Source organism: Cyanistes caeruleus, chromosome Z (genome assembly GCF_971803275.1).
Source record: "Cyanistes caeruleus chromosome Z, bCyaCae1.hap1.1, whole genome shotgun sequence".
In the NCBI taxonomy this organism is placed as follows: domain Eukaryota; kingdom Metazoa; phylum Chordata; class Aves; order Passeriformes; family Paridae; genus Cyanistes; species Cyanistes caeruleus.
In genome coordinates, this window is record NC_141732.1 from 24,435,813 (window position 1) to 24,455,986 (window position 20,174).

The 20,174-nt window shown below is 37.9% G+C and overlaps 1 protein-coding gene across 1 annotated transcript; it reads left to right on the top strand.

Moving 5' to 3' along the window:
- Positions 1 to 197: 197 nt before the first annotated feature.
- ZNF475 (zinc finger protein 475) lies at positions 198 to 11,043 on the top strand. The gene is made up of 3 exons (XM_023944455.2): positions 198 to 659; positions 7,282 to 7,462; positions 10,687 to 11,043. The coding sequence occupies exons 1-3, from the start codon at positions 198 to 200 to the stop codon at positions 10,836 to 10,838; spliced, it is 795 nt and encodes a 264-aa protein (XP_023800223.2). The 3' UTR covers positions 10,839 to 11,043.
- Positions 11,044 to 20,174: the final 9,131 nt, after the last annotated feature.

A 20,174-nucleotide genomic window follows, 5' to 3' on the forward strand; every position in this document is an offset into this window, starting at 1 on the left:
AGAAAAAGAATGTGAACAAAACTTTTAGTATTCTATCAAGTGCTGAAGTGTCTCTAGCACCTTGCCTTTAGATCGTTTCACCATCTAATGTGCCAAATCTTCCCAGAAGTTTTTCCAAAGTAGAACATCTAGAAGCTGGAACCCAGTAAAAGTGACTAGGAACTGCAATAGTATCACAATAGTCAAATTGTTCAGACATGTCTCAGGCACCCTTTGCAAGAAGACCTCCCTTCAAGGTATGTTACATCTGTGGCAGAGAATTTGGGTCACATTCTATTGCTATACATGAACCTAAGTGCCTAGAGAAGTGGCGCATTGAGAACAATCAGCTACCAAAGCACCTTAGAAGGCCAGAGCCCAGGAAACCTGAGGTCCTTACTGGTTGTGGTTCCTATACATTTACAGATGAAAATGAAGCAGCTTATTATAGTGCTCAAGCCCAGCTCTTGCCCTGTAGAAAGTGTGGCCGAACCTTTTTTCCCGACCGTCTCCCTGTGCACGAAAGGTGTTGCAAAGGGGGCAGCAGCCGTGCAAGGCAACCATGCGCTACCGCTGGTAAATGGGGTAAAGCACCAAGATCTGGAACTGGCTCAGGAAGTGGTGAACTATCTAAGGCCCGTCAAGGAACGAGCAGGGCTGCACCAGCTGTATCAGACCAGGTAAATTGCTAAGCATGTGCTGTGTGAAAGGGTGTGTATGCATCTTAATGCTTGGCACTCCAGGGGAGACTGGCTTGCCATCAAATTTAAAATCACTTTTCTTCAGAAGCACCTTTTTAGCTCCATGCAAATGTTTTTCTGCTAAATAGAAGATAATAGAGAAATTCTGGGAAAGGAATAAGGGAAACTACTTATTCCTGTTTATTTTGATTCTTGTTTTGAATGGGAATAGTTGAGTTCTCTGTTGTCCTTTAAGAGTTATATCCCCAAGAGGGACCATTGCTTGATATAGTTCTCTAGGAGATTCTATTGAGCACCTTAGGCAAGGTTTGGATATCATATGTTTTAGGAGATGTTAGGTATTTTTATTTACTTAACATGAAATGCAATGTTTCATTGTCCTGCAAGTATGCAGTACTTCAAAACATGATTTTCATATTTTACTGTTATTCTTAACCTTGGCATGCAACATGAGTTTACTGAGGACTTCATGTTCAAAGGCAGAAGTTCTGGATATAACAACAACAAAATAAATAAGACTGCACATTTTTTTCCACTGAATTTGATTCAGGATCCAAGAATAAAGAAGCTGATTCACATTATCCAAAAGCTACACAGAGTTTTGGAAAATGGGATTTTTTTTTCTACATTTGTTTCTGCACAAGCTGTCTTTTGGCCAGGAGTTTTGTAAGATAGATGTCTAAATTTATGCTCAGTGTCCAAATTAAATGGCCTTTTTTTTTTTTTTTTTTTTTTTAATGTGGGTTGGAATTCTGATTGCCTACACTACTTTTGAAAATGGGATTTATCTCCCTCAGTTGCCAAAGGAATGCAATACTATGCAGAACATTTCTTAAGATGCTTTAGAAGGCAAAGTATGTAACATGTTAGTTTACCAGTTACTGAGTAAAATTAAAATCATAGCATTACCCTAGCTCACATGAAACTAAAGACTTCATGAGCGCTTTGTTTATTATGCTATATAAGGCCACTAATTGATATATTTTGGCAATTTAAGTTTCACTTCTCAGGTCTTTTATCAGCAAATTTTACATAATCCACAAGCAGTTCAAAGTGCTGCACAGCTGCATTTATAGCTATAGGAAAAGTGATGCTGTTTACAGTACATTGTGCCCTTTCCCAAAGAACTCTCATTGCACTAAAGGTGATTGTTCAGTGAAAGGCATGGGTGTGAAGCAGAGAGTTTAATTTATCACATAATTCTATTGAATAAAAAAGAGAGGGTGAGGGCAATTTTCTATAGTTACGATACCACTGAAAAAAAGGCAAAAAAAAGAACTTCAGAGTGTGGTTTGGCACTGACAGTGACTCTGTAAAAAATGTTACCCTCTTGCACAACGTATCTGCTCCCTTTGTGGATTCACTCACATCTGCTGACTTGTTGAACAACAACATTATTACCACTTTTTACTTCTGTGAGCTCTGCAGAGCCAAAATGAAATCTGTTCAAATCTGTTCTTCCTTCTGTATGAACAACAGGTTTCCTCATTTACTTCCAAGCAGTTACAGTTCATCAGTTCAGCAGCAGAACTAATGAGGCTGTACAGCTTGCAGTTTGCAATTGACTTTGAAGGACTTTATTATTTGACTTTCTGGAAGGGATAATGGATTTTACCTCTCTGGGGTCTATTACTGTATTATTTTTAGAGCTGTTCTTTAGTACAGAGTTACGCATAAAAGGTAAATATGAGATGGGAAGATTGAAAGAAATATCCTGTGATCCAAGGTGTTCTTCAGGGCTCACAGGCAGCCTATAAGAAGTTGTCAAAGGAAACCACTTTCCTGTAGGTTTAAATTTTCTGTGAGAAGATCTTCAGTTGAACATTTTGAAAGGTCCACACATTGAAGGGTGTGGAAAAGCATGGAGGTTATGGAGAAACTGCACATTAGTTATGAACAGGGACAAGGTTTGTGTCTCTGCTAAAGTCTTCCACTTTTTCCAGCATATGGTTTTAATTTTGCTCACCTTACCAGCTGCTCAGCTGCTTATTAATTCTGTTAAAATATAGTGCTTCACTAGTGGTGGAGTGAAATGGCTACTGTTTTGGTCCTGGCTGGGAGGCATTTGGGGCAGTTCCTGTCTCATCTTACAGATTTACTCATTGTGACAGTGAATTGTTTAAGTTCTTGCTTAAAGTCCTGATTCAGCAGAACATCAGAGGAAAGAAATAACTTAAAAATATTACATATTAAATATTACCCTTATGTAAGTGTATTTAAGAGAGGTATTGTGAAACAAATTTATGCAATGAAAGATGCCTGAAATGAAAAAGCTGTATTTTCCTCATTTTCAAAATAAAGTTTTGAGTGATTTTGTGGTACATCATGTGAAGTGCATTTTGACTTTACAGCTGCAAGCACTTCTCCCTGTATGCCTCTGCCTGTATGTCCTGGAGTTCTCTCCTCTTTAGCAAGTGCTGCATCACCTAGGCCAGTATCATTACTGACAAACTCTGTTCTGCATTAAATGTCTTTAGAGGTGGAGACTAAACCACCTCTGTAATCTGTCTCTTCCAGTATCTGTCCTCTCTCTCAGAATCAATGAACACGTTTGAGTTAATCATGTCTGATTGTGTAAAACGATAGCCTGTGCTTAGAGATTCTCAAGGGTCATCAGCTCAGAAATTCTGCTTTGGATTCTGCTGTGATACCCCAAACAATGGAAGTGGTGTCTGCATCTACTGGAACTCAGATGTGCACTAAAAGAATCTGTGTTCTATTGTTTCATAGACAAAAATGTGTGATACATGTAAGTGAGCATCAATAACTTGCTGTGTGTATATGAGTTATGGGATAACACATAACTGACAATATATTTGACAATAGATAATGCTGATCTTAAAAGCCTATTAGATGGTGCTGCCATCTGCTGTTTTCTTCTTATCTGGTGAACTACCTTAAAAGATTTCACTCATCTTCCTTTGCTGAATTGTAATGCATTTTAGCACAGTGTAAGTCTTGAAATAGCAAGAACATAGATGTTGTATTTTGCTGTAGCATAAAGTCATGTAGCATCTTGGTAAAGGGAAGACTTCTTCAGGTGCAGTATAATTCTAATGAAGATGGAAAGTAAATGATGAGCTTTTTTTGTCTCATTGCAGTAGTTCTGAACACCTTCGTAGGAGAGTACTGACAAATAAATTTGCAAATATAGAAAGTTAGATGAGAACGGACAGTGAATGGATGGTTTGAATGAAACTTAGTGAGTATTATCATTGTGAATGACTGGGATTCCTTCCTTTGCTTGTACATGGATGCCATATTTACTGTACTGACTTAATTTAAAAAGAAGGCACATCAGGAGCAAAATGGGATATTTCATGCTTCCAGTGGAGTAATATTGTTAATTATATGCATCATCTTGCAGAATTACCTTGCTGTTGAAGGCAATTTCCTACATAGGCATATGATCCTAATGTAAGTGCTGTTGTGTCTGATTCAGAGATTTGGTAGGCTGTGGAGTGCAGCTTTGGATAGTCATAAGAACCATGCTATACCTTGTCTATGATCCTTATGTAAAATTCCTTATACTTGGCAGAGAGGAATGTGTGGAGAGGCCTGCTTTCATACAATAGAATGCTGCTGCTAAGTGCTTGTACTGATCTTTTCCTGAGCCTCTAATCCTTGGGCAATGCAAGCCTATGACAAGAGCTCCGTCTCAGAGCAGGATGCCCTGCCTCTTCCCATTAAAATACATGGATAATTAAACAAATAAAAAGGGCAGAGCTGTGTGCAGTGCTGGATGATAAATATTTATGTAGGGGAGTTTGGGATTCGGTCTTATTGTGTGTACTTAGGAAAAATAAAAAGCTTTGTGCAGTATGGAAGGATTTGACCTCATGTAACACCATAACAGCAGCCTGGGGCTAACCTTAAGTAATGTCAGGTTTATTGAAAATACATAGTTGCATAGCCCTCGGAGCTAAATAACTTCATTCATAGTCACGCAGACATACTTAGCAGTCTTGGAGTAAAAAAGAAAATACTGAGACACCAGAGGAAAGCCTAACTACACTGTTAGGTATTTGTAGGTATTTTTATAATAACACATATCCTCAGGAACAGACCTTCCCTACAACCCTTTTTTAAAGTTAAAAACAAAGCAGTGAACAGACAGCCCAGCCACTGGCCTGTGAGTAGTTTGGGTTGGAAAATTGTGGTGTTTCCAAAAATAGTTTAGTTTCAAACTGCAGGCCTCCAGATGTGACATTTGGGAGAGGAACACTGAAAATAAAAAGAAATGAAGGGTAAATATCATCAGCTGTAGAACTTCCAAGTAAAGTTTATCATATCTTGGATTCCACAGTAAAAAAAGAAAAATCTGTTACTACCAATTATTAGGCTAATCTCTTTCAGGTTTTAAACATGTGTGCAGAGAAGAATTTTTGTATATAATTGTAGGTGTGGTGATGGGTCAATCTCATGATTTTTCTGGAATAAAAATGATTCTATCCTAAGAGTGACCTTATTCCTCTAAATTAATTCTGCTTTCTCCTGATGTTTCTGCACCATTTTCAACTGTGGAAATCACAAAAGACAGATATTTCTACTTGAAAAAATTTATTTTTCCAATTCTGTTAGTATATGAAGAGTCCCTACAAACTGAATGTAAATCAAATTGCTCTTCCTAGTTTTCAGCCAGTAAGTACCCATTTAAATGAATGGCAGGAACCTAGCTAATGAGAACATATGGGGAAAGTGTGTTCTCAGTGATTTTACACCTAGCATTTTTTTAAGAAACCATTACTAAAATAGTGTAACCGTACCCACACCAGGCATGCCCACTAAAAAGAGTTCTCTCGCCTCAGGAGTTTAGATTGTAGTATCCTCATCTAAAGCTCTCCAGAGCCTACAAATAAACATATAGTGTCTTCAGAAGACTTTGTATCTGGACTCAGAGTCTTACTTCAAAATCAGACAAGTTCTAGCTCACTACTTGAAGTAAAGAAGTAAGTGAAATTTGATAATGAAGAGTTATGAAGTGTTTTTAAAGCAGCTGTTGTTGTATTCATCTTAAAAATAGGAGAAGAAGGCTGTATTTTAATATATATTAGAAAATATGCTTATATAAAATAGTGTTATCAAAGATAGTAAAGAAATTCCATTTGAAAGTCAAGAGGATGAAAATGTCCTTGGAGAGCCTGTCTTTGGATGTTATATTCCAAGACACTGTGAGAACTTTCCAGATGATGTCCAACTTTTCCCAGAAAAATACACTTTATAGAATAGTATTTCTTTCATGTAAGTGAGATTGCATGTGTGATACAGGAAGGCAGTCTTATGCAGATTGTTCACTAATGACATTTTCAGACTGTAACATAAATACAAGAAGAGCTGCCCAGGATTTTGTGAACACATTGATGGGCTGACAGACAGAGTCATAAATTTGGGAACAGGTATGCTTTGTCTTACACAGCAACAGAGGAAAGAATGAAACCCCCACCACTCTTGTTTGAGTGAGAAAGGTTTCCCGTATTTGGTCTGGCATGGCTGTCTGTCTAACTTGATGAGGGCAGGGAATAGCTCATCTCTTACTGGTATTCTGCAGTCAGAAGTGTAAGAAGTGCTGGCAGTTGTGAAACCCATCTGTGTGCCTCTAAGTTCTTCTCTACAGAATGTTTTTATCCTGCTTCCTGGAGCACGGCTGGTACTGACACCACGCCTAGCCCAAGACACGCCTAAGAACACTGCTGAGTCCATAATCTCCAATACCACAGTAATTATACACTTTTTCAGCCTTAGATTATGTCTTTGTGAGGTTTGGGGTTAAGGAATCTTTTTCTTCTGTTGTTGAGCTGTTTTTCTCTGTGAAGAAAAGCAGATCTTTAGTGTGGAAACAATGGCTTTCTTGGAGTCCAGTTCTGCCCTTGCTGCAGTAACCGGCACAGTTGACACTAAGGCCTTTGGGACAAACAAACAGCAGTTCCTATTTTGCCCCTCATCCTGAAATATCCTGGATTGTTTTTAATCTTTGAAAGCCAAGAATTCTACCAGCTAACTGATCTGTGGCAAAAGTGGGATAAAGAATCACAATCACCTCTTGGGAGAGCTGCCCTTGCTATCCAGATTAAGAGAGATACTAAGGCTGGACGCAGCACTTTGAGCTGTGTTCTGATGGAAGATGGAGTCTTTCTGTTACTCAAAAGTTCAGCTGATGAAGCTTTTGTTGCTGCTTTCCATTTTACTTCTGCTTTGTAAGTAAAAAATGGCTTGAGCCATCTAAGGTGGATGCTGCATTGCAACCCAGTGAAGCAGACATGTTTGTTTCTTTATGTGAAGACTTAGCATTTTCATGAACTATGAAAATAAAAGAGCTGAAACTTAATATAGCTAAGTATTAGCTATATTAAGTCACACACATGAATTTTCAGCCCAGCATCTGGAGAAGAATCCTGCCTGTTCCAGGTGGCCAGTTAATGAGGCAATATCTTTTGCAAGCCTCAGGACTGATTCCAAACAAAACCAGACTGAAATAAACAGTTACACAGATTTCACAGATATCAGGTTCCTTATCTACACGATTGCTTTCATACAAAGTCATTCTGACTCAAAATTAATATTGAAAACAATATTTCTTCTTCTTCACCATTGTTATTTGCAGGCAAAAGTGGTAAGACGACCACCAACGGTGATTTGCTACATATGTGGCCGTGAGTATGGAACAAAATCTATCAGTATACATGAGCCACAATGCCTGAAAAAATGGCACCAGGAGAATGACAACCTCCCCAAGCACTTGAGAAGGCCAGAACCCAAAAAGCCAGAAGTCAGAACTGTGCAAGGTAAGCTACAGACCAAATTAAGAGAGATGAGCAAAATAGTGGGAGGAATTAAAAAAGATAACAGGTAAACAGTTTGCAAGTAGTTTGGTCTCCAGTTTACTTTCAAGACCTTGTTCTGCTTCACAGAAGGAAGGCTTAAAACAAGGTCTTGAAAGTAAAAGTAGCCATTATCTATGGAACATAGATAATGTCCCTCCTGGGACATTCCCCTCTATGTGCCAATGTGTCCTGAATCAAAACACAAGTAGATTAGCAATCTGCTTCATAGCTACATTACTACTTTTTGTCTTCTTTTAACACTGTAGACAAGAATTTCTTAAAATGGGCAAAACCATCCAAGAATAATGTGCAGACATGACACAGAGTCATTAAAATAAAATACCCTCAGGGAACATAGGTGTAGATACTTCAGCCAGATTCTTCTACAGTCAACAGCCCGTTGATGTTATTGATGCCTTTTAATTTACAAGTCTGAGAAGCTTCCATTGTGAGACAGTGTAATATAAACACAGTGGAGAAAAAAAATATATGTAGTACAATGTAAACAATTTATTTTCACCAATTTTACGTGCTTGTGCTGTGGGTTCTGCTTTCTAAGATTCTACTTCTTTAAATCAATGAACACTGATAATCCCCAGAACCCACAGAGGTGGGCTGTCATATGTATCCCAGAGTCGTATGTTCACTGTAGGATGAAAAGGAATTCTTACCCATCCAGCCTGGAAGCTGTTCCCAGGACTTCCTTATTCCCACATAAAGTTATTTCACCTTCCCTGCTGGATGCTTTCTCTGGCCCTGCCAGCTGGTCTGAGCTACTTTGAGCCAAGTTTGGACCACTTCCTTACAGGCATTTAATTCACACACACTTTTTTTTATATTCCCCACAATTTCCCTCAGCTTCCCATAATGTCTGGAAAAGTAGACAAAGTCTCCTACAACTCACTTGTGAAAGAGTCATACACTAGATCAGTTTACAGCAGTACAAAGAAATATGTCCTCAGAAGACATGCAGAGGAGAGCAGGATCACTGAGAACACTTACCAGATGTTCAAAATAATAATCGAAGTCCAAATAATATAAAATCGGAACTTGGTTAACAGATGCCAAGTGGCATAGTTGAATCTGCAGTAAAAGATGTGTTCAAAAGACATCTTCATTGTATTTGCTTTTTTAGATGTTAAGGACTTTTTAATTATTACACATTGTGTGGTAAAACAGATGGAGAAAATGAGAATTCCATATGAAAGAGGAGGATGCAAAAAGGCAAATCAGGTTATTTTGAAATTCACTATTCTTATTTTGAAGGAGTGGAAGCAGAAAGTCAACCACTCTTTGAGAAAACAATCTAGCAGAAGGCTCCCAGATATGAATCAGAAGGTTGTCTCATTTACTCAGTGAGTCATATCAGGCGCCTCGCATCTCCTGTGAGGTGTTGTGTGCCCATGGTTCCTCTGGGGATACTGACCTGCTTCCAGCATCTGTCCCTAAATGCCTGCTGATGCAAGCCTGATCAGTTATTTAGCTTGAGCTAAAAATGTTGTTCCCCCTGCAGCTGCCTCACACTCCTGGCCTTGAGAAAATAATCTCAGTGTTGTTCTTTTTCCATAAGACTTACTCTTGATCATGTGGTGAATGCTATAACTGACCTTCAGACCACATGCATGTACTGCATGTCTCACAGCTTCTCAGCTCGGGGAGGAGGGATTACCCCTGTTGTTGAATGAAATAGACAATGTACAAAAAAACCAGAAATATTAACTGCTTACATAAAACTTTTTTATAACTTACATAAATCTTTTTCTGAAAACTCAAGTGTCATGGGAAGACAACCACTGCCCTCATTACTCAGTGTTTTGTTTGTGGAATGCCTAACACATGCCTGCAAGGAGAAAGTTATCTCTCTTTCTCCCTCTCTTCTTTCTTTTTTTTTTTTTTTTTAATATTCCATAAACTTTCTAAAGTACAGAAAATACACATTCATTTCCTGCAAGCAAAGGGGATATTTGTCTCAGCCAAGAAAAGAAACACTACTTGGTTGCTCTTCTAACAAAAAGAACATTAGGAACAGGCATATTAAGAGATCTAAGGCTTATTGTGGTTATGTGAACCATTGGATATGAATCATATTAAAATTGTATGGGCCTTTAATGAAGAGCTCTATCATGTGCCAATGACAGAAACCATGGAATATTTTTAAATGCAAAAATCCTTTTCTTTTAAAAATTGTCCACTTCTAGCAGTTCAAAGAAAAAACCCAGATTTTAAAATCTTTTTCTATATTGTCATACCAAATAAGAAGGGTGAAGCAAATACGTCTTCAATTTGAGCCATGTAGATTTTTTTCTGCATGCACTTCAAATGAAAATCCTTAAGATCTAAATCCAGGTATTAAGTAACCTGCCTGGCCTTTTTGCAAATCAGTTTGAAACAACACTATGTGAAAATCCATTACAGAAGGAAAGTCCATTTCAAGATGAAAGTAAACAAGGTTTTTTTGGGTTTTTTTTTTACCCAAATCAAAGCTTGAAAACACATCTGAATGTTTGAAGAATGCTCTTGAATTTTCAGAGCAGTCATTCTTCCTGCAGTGGAGAATAACTGAGGGTAAGGCTGGATTAATGTTTAGATGACAATAGATGTATCAGTGCAATGACCTCACAGGAAGTTGTGGCATAAAACTACTGTAGGTTTTGTCTGTAAGGTGTTAGGTTTTATCTAAGATTTACTCCACTTTTTAGTATAACTTACACAGACTCCAGCAGGGAGAAAATTTGGTCTCTTGTCCAGAGCAATACAAAGAGCATATTCTCAAGTACAATACACTTACACCCATAGCCATGGTCAGATAACACATGCTTGTTAAACAGAGCTTGAAGCAAAGCCAAAAAGTGAATTTGCTGATATTAGTATGTATGCAAAGATGTTAATAATTAGCTGAGAATGCAGATCATAACACACAGCATGATGTTTTCTCTGTACTCATACAATACAAAATGATTCAGTTTGAAGTTAATTTAATTCAACCCCTGGGACAAAAAACAGAGTCTTTTTTATATATTTTTTACTCTTTTGCTTCTTTCTTTTCTTTTTCATTTGCAAAAGCAATATGGTTTGGTTAAACTGAAAGGCTCAGTCAACAGGTATTTCCTGAAAATATTTTCCATAAAGAGTTGAATGTGGGTCTCCAGAATGAAAGCTGATACTTTCTTTTTCTAATTTTCCAGCCAAAGGTTTCTATGATCTTGATGCTTTAAATGAGGCTGCCTGGACCAGCGCCCAAGCCCAGCTAGTTCCATGTGATATTTGTGGGCGTACTTTTCTTCCAGACAGACTGATCGTCCACCAGAGGTCCTGTAAACCGAAACCTGCAAAGTGAAGTGGATATAACACACTTGCATACAGTTGCATGTCTGCTCACACGTACACAGGCAGACACACACATTTATCCTAAGCTAATAAAGCGTGTGTGTGTGTGTGTGTGTGTGTGCGCGCGCGCACATGAAGGCATACACATGCAGCCATACCTTTCAGACAAACCATGAAAGAAATAAAATTCATCTGGAGAGACATGGTCATCAAAACTTAATTGTGTAATGATTTAATATGCTCCAAAACTCTCCAGAGTGAAAATCAGTAGTTGCTACTAAAGTGTAAAGTCAAATACAGAATACAGTTCTTTGAAAATTTTGCTTCTCCTCTTTCAAAGACTCTCTGGTTAGTGTAAGGACCTTTGAGCCAAACTTGACTAATCAGAGAAACCAAGTAGCTCCTTTAAGTTTGTTCATTTTTGTTTGGGTTTTCCAGGTCGTTTTTTTTTTGTTTGGAGCACTCCAGTGTTCACATCCTTGTGTAACTGCATCTCATGAAACCCTTGACTGCTACAAGTGAAACCTTCCCATGTAAAGGGATCCAGTTATGTGGTAGAAGCAGACACAGGCTGTTTTTAAAAAAAACCTAGAAGTGCCTTCTTTTTGTTTAAGAGTGATACAGACCATCTGATTTATTCTCATCTCAGTAAACTGATCATGCCAAAAAATTTATACGTCAGGGAAGCATGTCTTGGTTATGAATGTTGTAACAGAAAACATTTTAATATCAAGACAAAATAAGCATGATGTGCCAGATGGCTGGCATTAAATACCACCCTGCCCTCGGTACCAAATATGAGAGAGCCAGTGGTGTCTGGAAGGGTGGGTATTACACAAGAAAGCCATGGAGAAGGTGTTTGGAGGTGCTGTTTTGAAAAATGCTCTTACATTATGTAGAGGAAAGAGTGCCAAAACACATCAGTATAGGAATAGGCTAAACACATGAAGGAAGTAATAGTCCCTTTTACAAGGTACTGCAGAGAGCAATTATTATTTTACTTACTCTGAAGAATTTTATTAAGTGGTGAGGTTATTCAAAAGGTATGACAAAATCCAGTACAAGTTGTGAACTAGCAATCTAAGCTTCCTGATATCATGAAAGAAACTGTACCTTATGTATGGGCTTAAGGTCTAGAGTTGTCTGTTATGTATTATGTGATTGATGTGACTTTTCTCAGAGCATTCACACTTACTATTGCACTTACAAATCAGAGGAAGTGAATGCTTTCATACACAGTAAAATGAAATATGGATACCAACAACTTTTCTTTTCCAAGCTATCAAGCTGTGTGATTTGTGGAATAAGTGAAACAAGAAGTAATATCTTTGTTCTGTTATTAGAGAAATGCTCCTGGCTTCAGCCCTGGCAGGCTGTTAATTCAGACTGGAGAAGTACCAGCATTCTTTGGTGAAAATAATTCCCAAAACAATCAATGATACCTCAGCAGCCCTTTCATCTTTGGAATGAGGATTGTATGGTCTGAAGATAGATATCTTCAGGAGTCAAAGGTTCAGTTTCTGTTCCACAGAACAAAGCTGTGTAAACCATGCAGATCTGTTCTTAGTGTCTCCAGTGTAAGAAGAGGTGCTGTCGGAGCTGGACCAGAGCCACCCCTCCTCCTTTTGGCTGGGAGAAGGCATGTGGCCTGAGGACAGAAGAGCAGGGGGACTAGTTTGTGATTGCTAGGCTGGATCCTAGGAACTGCTGGCTGGCAACATACACTGGGAGCCCCTGAGGCTGTTCTAAGTCACACCAAGTGCTGGCCCACTGACAAGTGGTTTGGTAATTGGAGGATTATGGATGGCATACCATCTCACCTTTGTGTCCCCTCCTCCTCTTCTTGGAATACTCTCTTTTCTTAGATACAGTAAGCATTTTTTTGCTACAGCTGCCTCATTGGGTCGTTTTGTTTCACTACATCTACTTCAAAAGCAAAAACATATTTTAAAGAAATTAAGCCTTTGCAGTCACTGCAGTGATTTGCATTAAAAATTCAGCTCTGCCTCTTGGTGAGATTCTTATTTTGGAGTCCCTGTGTTATTCTGAAAGTTGGACATAGTCTCTTGATGATTTTAAATCTGTCAGAGATTTCACCCAGGAGACTTATTCTGTTTCATTGTCAGCTCTACACGTGTTTACTTTTTGGTTTCTGGAATTTTTTCCCAAAAAGCAGTAAAATTTGTCTGATGAGCTGAATGTTTATGAATAATAAAAAAGTGCCAATATTAAGTGTATATTGTGTCTTACCCAGAAATACCATTGTATGGGAACTCCTGAAGCTATAAGCCCAGAGTATATTTTCCGCATCATCTTTTAAAAAGGAAATGAGGATCTGACAAATTAAGAGCTGTCTCTTCTAGTAGGTGATTGCTGGTGAGTTCTGAATTGAATGTGGGATTTGAGAAATAGTGAGCCTTACCACTCACGGAGTCAAGTCAGCATTGGGCTGTGAGGGCTGATGGTGAGACCAGTGCATGCAGAAGCTCAGCTGAAGCCTACAGCCCTCAGTAAGATCTCAAGGGTTGTAGCATTCAATTCCCTCCACAACTTCATGGGAACAATGAGTTCCAAAATATGTAGAAATACAAAAATCACTGACATAGGAGTGCATATTGCTCCATTTCAGACTGTCACTCACATCCCAAAGTTATTCTGTCACAAGCTTCTCTGGTGAGCTCACCAGCTCTGGTGTGTGTGCCGATGATGATGATGATGATGATGATGATGAGTTCAAAGCAAGCTTTGTTTACTGGGAGAAGCACTGAGAGTGCCTGCATGGTTTGCTCTTGACAGAGTTAAAATGAGATCTTATGGGCATTTCTCGTTACTGCTTGCCATGTGTCATTTAGACTTCTTTTGCAGGAGTGGAAAAGGAAATGAGAAATTGAGCTACTTTGCTTCCTTTGTTTCTGTACTTTAGTGATTTGTCATTTAACGTTATCTCATCCACTGTTGGCTCAATTTAATTTCCAGCTAAATCCCCATGTTTCCTACTGCCACTGGACATTTAAAGAGCTGAAAAGTATCTTCTGGTACTTCAAAACCAGTGACATTTCATCTAGTTTCCCACAGTTGTGCTGATGGCAGCTAAAACTATTCCTGGACAAAATATACAGAAAGTCAGGACATGGATTGAGAAAGTTCAATCACATTAAACAAATGAGCACGCACTTTCCCATCGTGAATAAAAGCCATGACTTACGTTTTAATTCAGCCATTTGAACCTACCAGTTTCAAATAAAAAATGAGACATTTTATAAAAGCAAATCAAAAGATCATAGTCAAGCTAGAAGAGTTTAACTGCAGACGCAAAAAACTGGGCATTAATGAAAGAATAATTGCAGTTAAGTATTATATGTAAAGTGTTATAATGTATGAGTTGGGAATGTCACAGTTACCATACAAACTTCAGAAGGTCCTGCATCTTTAAGGGCAGTAGGTAAAAATGCCTAATAGGCCTGAACAAGACAGTTTCATGGACTCTTTTCTTAGGGACTACTAGGAGTGAATTGACCACAACTTGAGGAACAAAAGCATTTGTAAATGTAATGTCAGTTTCTAATTAAAGATAGTGAGCACTTATATGGATCTGTGACTTCTCTGTGCAGGCCACAGACCTAGAAAGCATATAGCGCCATGTAGAAATGAGGTTTTCAGTACTGACTACAGACAATTTGAGTGCTTAAGCTTTAGTCCAGGACTTGTAAACATCATTTCTGAACCTGTATTCACTGAAACAAATCCTACGGTTATATATGAGAACAGGATGATAAGATGCTAACACATGTATGTGTCTTAATCAAATTAGATCATGCTGTTTTTTATGATGGCACACAAGCTCTCAAAGCCTATGTTTGCTTAACAATAGAATTTAATAGTTGAGAATTTTGGTTTTTTTACCCAGTTCATAGAGCTGGTCCATGAAGAAGGAATTCTGGGTAGTCTTTTGCCTGAATTAATATTTTCTTTGAGGGTTCTGTGATTAGTTTTGCTTAACTGTCAGTGGGGATAAGGCTTCTGAATTCTTTATTTCTGAACTGTGTCAACAATAGTGGGTACAAATGGGTTTGCTGTATTTGGAGACATGCCACCCCCAGCAACATGGTAGGATGTGCAAAAGCAATATTCAACAGGGACATGAATCCACCCTAAAACAAAACCTGCAAGCCTGGAAAACCCACCATGCTATTACTGTTTATTCCTTGGTCAATATCGTAACTGACATACACAGAGTATTGTTGGCTCTGGAGCACTCAATGATTATGTACTCCTCCTAAATATATATTAAAAAACTTCTGTCATTTTCAGTTGAAGAAAAAGTTTTATAATCTTCATAGAGTCGAGAAGACGGAGTTCAGAGCAGGAAAATGACAAGTGAGACTCCAGGAGGCCAAACTGTTTAACTTCTCAAAAAAACATTGAGTGCCTCCCTGATAGCCTGTACATATCCAGATTAAAGAGACTTCTTTCCAGAAGAAAACAACTGAACAATTTCCAAGCAGGAATTTGTTGCTAGTCAGATTCATAAGTAAGAAACCCAGAACTTACAGTTTACTGAGATTATCAGTTGATTGTCTATGGCAGGATTTGGCAAACAGAATTTTAAAACAAAACTATGCATAGGTCTAATATTAATAAATTTAAACTAGCCTTGTATTACAGTATTGCCTGTAGAATATTGGACTCTAAGATTCTTCCAGATTATCATGAAATATAATAATTGACACGTATTTTTCAGGACAGAAAACAGTTTGCAGAAGTTTAAGAAAAATATTGCAAGTAACTAATGGTATCTCTGGGTTAGGTATTCAAGAATTCAAAGGTAGCAAGTAAAAAAAGGAAACTGAAAGATGGATGTATTTTAAAAACCATCATATTTTAAATGCCATCTCTTCAAGAATGTGGGCCCACCATGAAACATGTAAATAACAAGAGTGAACTGCTTCTTAAGGTAACAGTGTTTGAACTGGCTTAGGATTTGTCCCTGTATTTGGAAGCTGAATCAGACTGCCAAGTCAGATTGTGATAAGGAGGTATTTAGAGCAGCAGTGAGAGATCTCTGGACAAAAAAATTGAAGATACAGTCTCAAATGGAAGATAAACTGCCAGTCTCATCAGAAAGAGGAAATTTATTTCAAAACAATTAAGTGCCTTGCCTTCCTTACTTTCTCTGGCACTTTAAAAGGAAAAAGATTTACCTAGGTTAGCTCACAGGACTTGTAAATCTAAAGTTAGGAAACAGACTGTTTTGGGTTAGTTTCACACTTTATTGTAATACATCCAATCCAAAACAAGTCATACCTACTGCTGTCTATTTATACCAGGTTTAAAGGCTGGAAAGATGTAAAATAAGAGCTCTGCCAGATACAGCTTGTGATAAAAGCAGATTTCCAAAACCTCTTTCTCCAGTCACTCCATCTTTGTAACAAATGCTGGTTTGTTAGCCAACATAGCTTTCCCTGTAGTTGTTTTCCTCCTTGTTCCCTGCTCTGCCTTTAAGGTTTATTTGACACATTTGGACAGAGTTATCTTCTCCAAATACCTCTTGGAGAATAGTTAAACTTCCCAGTGTATTGACATGAAGCTGCAAAATGTGTGCAGCATGGAAGAAGCCAGAGTCAGGAATATGGATCACACACTATACTCCATGTTACAAGGCTGTAATCTGGATGCATTCAAATAGTACAGCAGAGCCACGTGGAGGGTTTTTAATCCCTTGATATGAAATATTTACATTATGTAACTCAGAAGATAAGATGTAAAAGGAGTATGCATTTTGAAAAACACAGTTGTGGCTACGAGAATAAAGAGGTTCAGTCTATTCAGCTTCTCAAAGACAAGACAGAGAAGCTGTTTGATCTGTCATGGATGCCATATTTCAGCTCTGAATTTTCATAAACTAAGTATAAGGGCAGAAGTGAGCACTCACAGAATTCCACTTATGCACACTTAATCTTGACATGCCCAGGATCCCACGAATGTTTTACAAACTTCATCTTGTGTAGGTAACATAACAACTAGACACCAAATTCCTCATTAATGTGGCATTAAATATACCTAGTACAACTTCCAGAATATCAGCTTTAGCAAAATTTAGACTTCTCAAAAGACAAGAGAGGACACCCATGTCAGCTTGTCTTGGCTCTTTTGAAATAGTCTGTGGAAAATAGCAGCAGATTCTCTAGTGTTTCCCATTCAGTTTGGTCTGTGAAGCTGACCTGAATGCCAGAGAGAATAGAGAGTTGTCAGAAATGTGACTGTGGTATGAAGTGGTCTGAACAGGCAGTTTATTTTCAAGGGAGGTAAGAGGCCTTTCTCTTTCTCTTGAGCATCTGTGGTCACAGGAGTTATGTGCCTACATATCTCAAGAGATCCAGCTGTGTTTAACTAGAGAACTGTACCTGTATTTGGTAGCTGGAATGAGCTTTTGGCTTGTGCAAAAGTTAGTCACATGTTAGGAAGGATCTGAAGAAGGTCTGTGGGCTTGATGATGAGTAAAGGACAAGTATAACATTAGGCAGCATAGTATTTCTAAGACTAAAGAACAAAGGGAGCTTCTATCCAGTAGGGTTCCAGCAATTAAGGGTTGCTTGAGGGTTTTTTATTAGAACTAAGCAAAAATTTCTAGAGTCTTATCAGATCTATAGTTTGATTTTTTTCCTGAATGTGATCCTCTGAAATATTAGTAAGCTACTCTTCTAAGGGAAAATTTCAGTATGGAGGAGAGTTGGTAACCTAAGTCCCAAGGTCCTTGGTCAGTGACTCCAGACTAACTTCCTAGTCTAAGGGGTACACTAAATGTCAGCACGTTCCAGGCAAGTCTAGGAGTTTCATTGCTTTCCAGAAAAGACCAGGGAGGACAGCTCTGACCCTTAACAGCTGGTGCTTCTTTGCAACACAGTTCCAACAATCCAGCCTGAAATAAATTGAAAGATAAACTCAGTTATTTGAAGTCAAAGTTGAATAAAACACAGCCCTTTTTCTGCTTTTTTTCTGTTTCTTGAGAGTATCCTTAGTCCAGTTTATAGTCTCCATCTGTCTATTATCTGTAATTTGAGTCTGTATTTTTTTTCATGCCCAAAACCTGTTTACAACACCTCTCTTTGTAGATGGTTGTTTTGCTTGTGACTTGGTTGGCTCACTTATGGGGTAGACTTTTGTATTTTATTTTCAAATTTATTTTTATCATGTATTTTCCTTCATTTAAATAAAAAATGTAATAAATTTCTGTAAAATTACACCGATAAAGGTAATTAGTTTAAAACAGCCATATGGAGGAGCTATTCTTTTGTCATCCAAAAGCTGCAATATTATCCTAAAATGAACCAGCCATTGAAGAACCCTTTAGAGATATTTTTTAATGGAAAAAATTGACGTGAAGGTATGTTAAAGTTTCACTCCTCTCATTAGTGAAAACAATTATGAAAACCCAGCTTAGCTGGCATTGGGAGTGGCAGTCTCCAATGTAAGCAAGATGTTTGTCATGAAAAAAGAGCAGGAAAAGGATACCAGCTGTTGAGAGCAGAGTTACAGTACATACCCAGTGCTTTTCCACATTGTGGTAAATACAGATGTTTCTGATCTGTTCCGCTCGGGTCAGTGAGGAAGTTTGTGCCTTTCTGAGAGAACAAGCTGCATCTGAAGCTGTCCAACCACGCTGCCATGCTACAGTCTGCAGCACTGCATTTAAATGCCCAGCTAAGTTCTAGTCACCAGCTTCTTACCTTGAAAGCATTCTAACCACGATGATCCAAATAGGCTAGCACATTCTGTTTGCAGACAGATTTTGCAGCATGCAGGATATCCTTTGCTCTGATGCATCTGACTGAACCGCCTTAAAATAACCCCAGGTATTTCCACTCATGTTGTATTTCTCAGAGTGCATCACCTAAAGTCTAAGAGAAAAAGAGGGTTAGAATCCTTTGATGAATGTCAAACATAAATGTGAAACATGTTTTTCAATTATATGTTTTCCAAGAAAAACCTGATTATCAACAACCATAAATCCTCTGACCTGGAAGTGGAAAGAATAAAGCAATTATCCAGATGAAAGCATAAGCATTTTTAGGGTTGGGTCTTTTGCTAGTTTTAGGAAGTCGTTTGTCTCTATTCAATAGCATAGTAGTCAAGGAACTAGATTCTGCTCAGGAGTAAAATTAGAGGGCCAAACCACAATTTTAACTTTGATTTTGAATTTTTAAAAGTATTTTTTCCACCTCATTTTTTATTTTACCCAAATATTTAGATTCAAAAATCCCCCAAATGTATTGTGTTTTTAGATTTAATTTCACTTTTTTCCTAAGAGCTGTTTTTGTGGAAGAAAGAATACTATTTTCACAGAAGATATGACACTGTAATGGCAAAGTCTTACATGCAGCAGTTTTCTACTAGTTTCCATTCTCATGATTTTTCTAAGTCTAAAGTGAGAAAAGGTGTTCAGGAAGCATTTTGCTTGCTGCAAACTTGTCACTAATTTGGGCCATCACTCACATCTACACCAATCATGCTGCATCATCTTGTAGATGAACTGCATTGCATAAAACAGAACTAAATGATGGCTGCATTGACAAGTTGATTACAGTTGGAAACTAGAGTTTCACAGTAGCAGCCACAGCACTCTATAGTATTTGTACAACAATGGAAATGACTAAAACACTCATCATAGAAGAGATTATTAAATTATGCTATTTAAAAGGGTTCAAATACTTATTGTTACCCTGTCTTTGCAGTATTAGATACTGCACTGTAGCAAAACAGCATTCCTATTGAGTATGGCAAGTATATTTTTGTTCTGTGTTCTAAACAGGTACTTTCATATGTAGTAAGAGTGATCAAACATGGACCTTAAAAATGGATTTTAACCAAAATTTTTAACATTTAGCATTTTAACAAAACCCAGTTTGTATAGCTAGTTTTCTAAAGAGGGGTTTGGGGATTAGTGAGAAGTAGTCTGTTGGAACCACAAGCACATTAACACTGATAGTTTTTTTCTAAATTTCTTTTTCTGTTACTTTCTTTGTTCATTCAACTTTAAATTATTGGCAAGAAGCACTTGAAAAAATGTGCTTGCTGAGTTGTCTTTGTGCTGGTGAAGCAAGGAAGCCCAGCAGGTGGCAATATAAGCACTTCTCCTAATTTGAAATTGTTGAACTCTTGTAATCCAATAGCATGATGTTTTAGTCTTTCATAGGTCTGACTTGCATGGAAAATAAGCCTCAACGCTGAAGGTGATTCTATTCACTAAAATAATGCAAATTCCATGTGTGAGTCTGGCATTCTTTCTATCTCTGGATCCTTGTGTCTTTGGAATTTACCAAGTACTATTGCATTCATCTCAGACTGA

Coding starts and splice junctions, on each gene's coding strand:
- ZNF475 (XM_023944455.2), top strand. CDS start 198: ATGTCTCAGGCACCCTTTGCAAGAAGACCTCCCTTCAAGGTATGTTAC. Junction 660..7,281: donor CACCAGCTGTATCAGACCAG/GTAAATTGCTAA, acceptor TGTTATTTGCAG/GCAAAAGTGGTAAGACGACC. Junction 7,463..10,686: donor AGAAGTCAGAACTGTGCAAG/GTAAGCTACAGA, acceptor CTAATTTTCCAG/CCAAAGGTTTCTATGATCTT.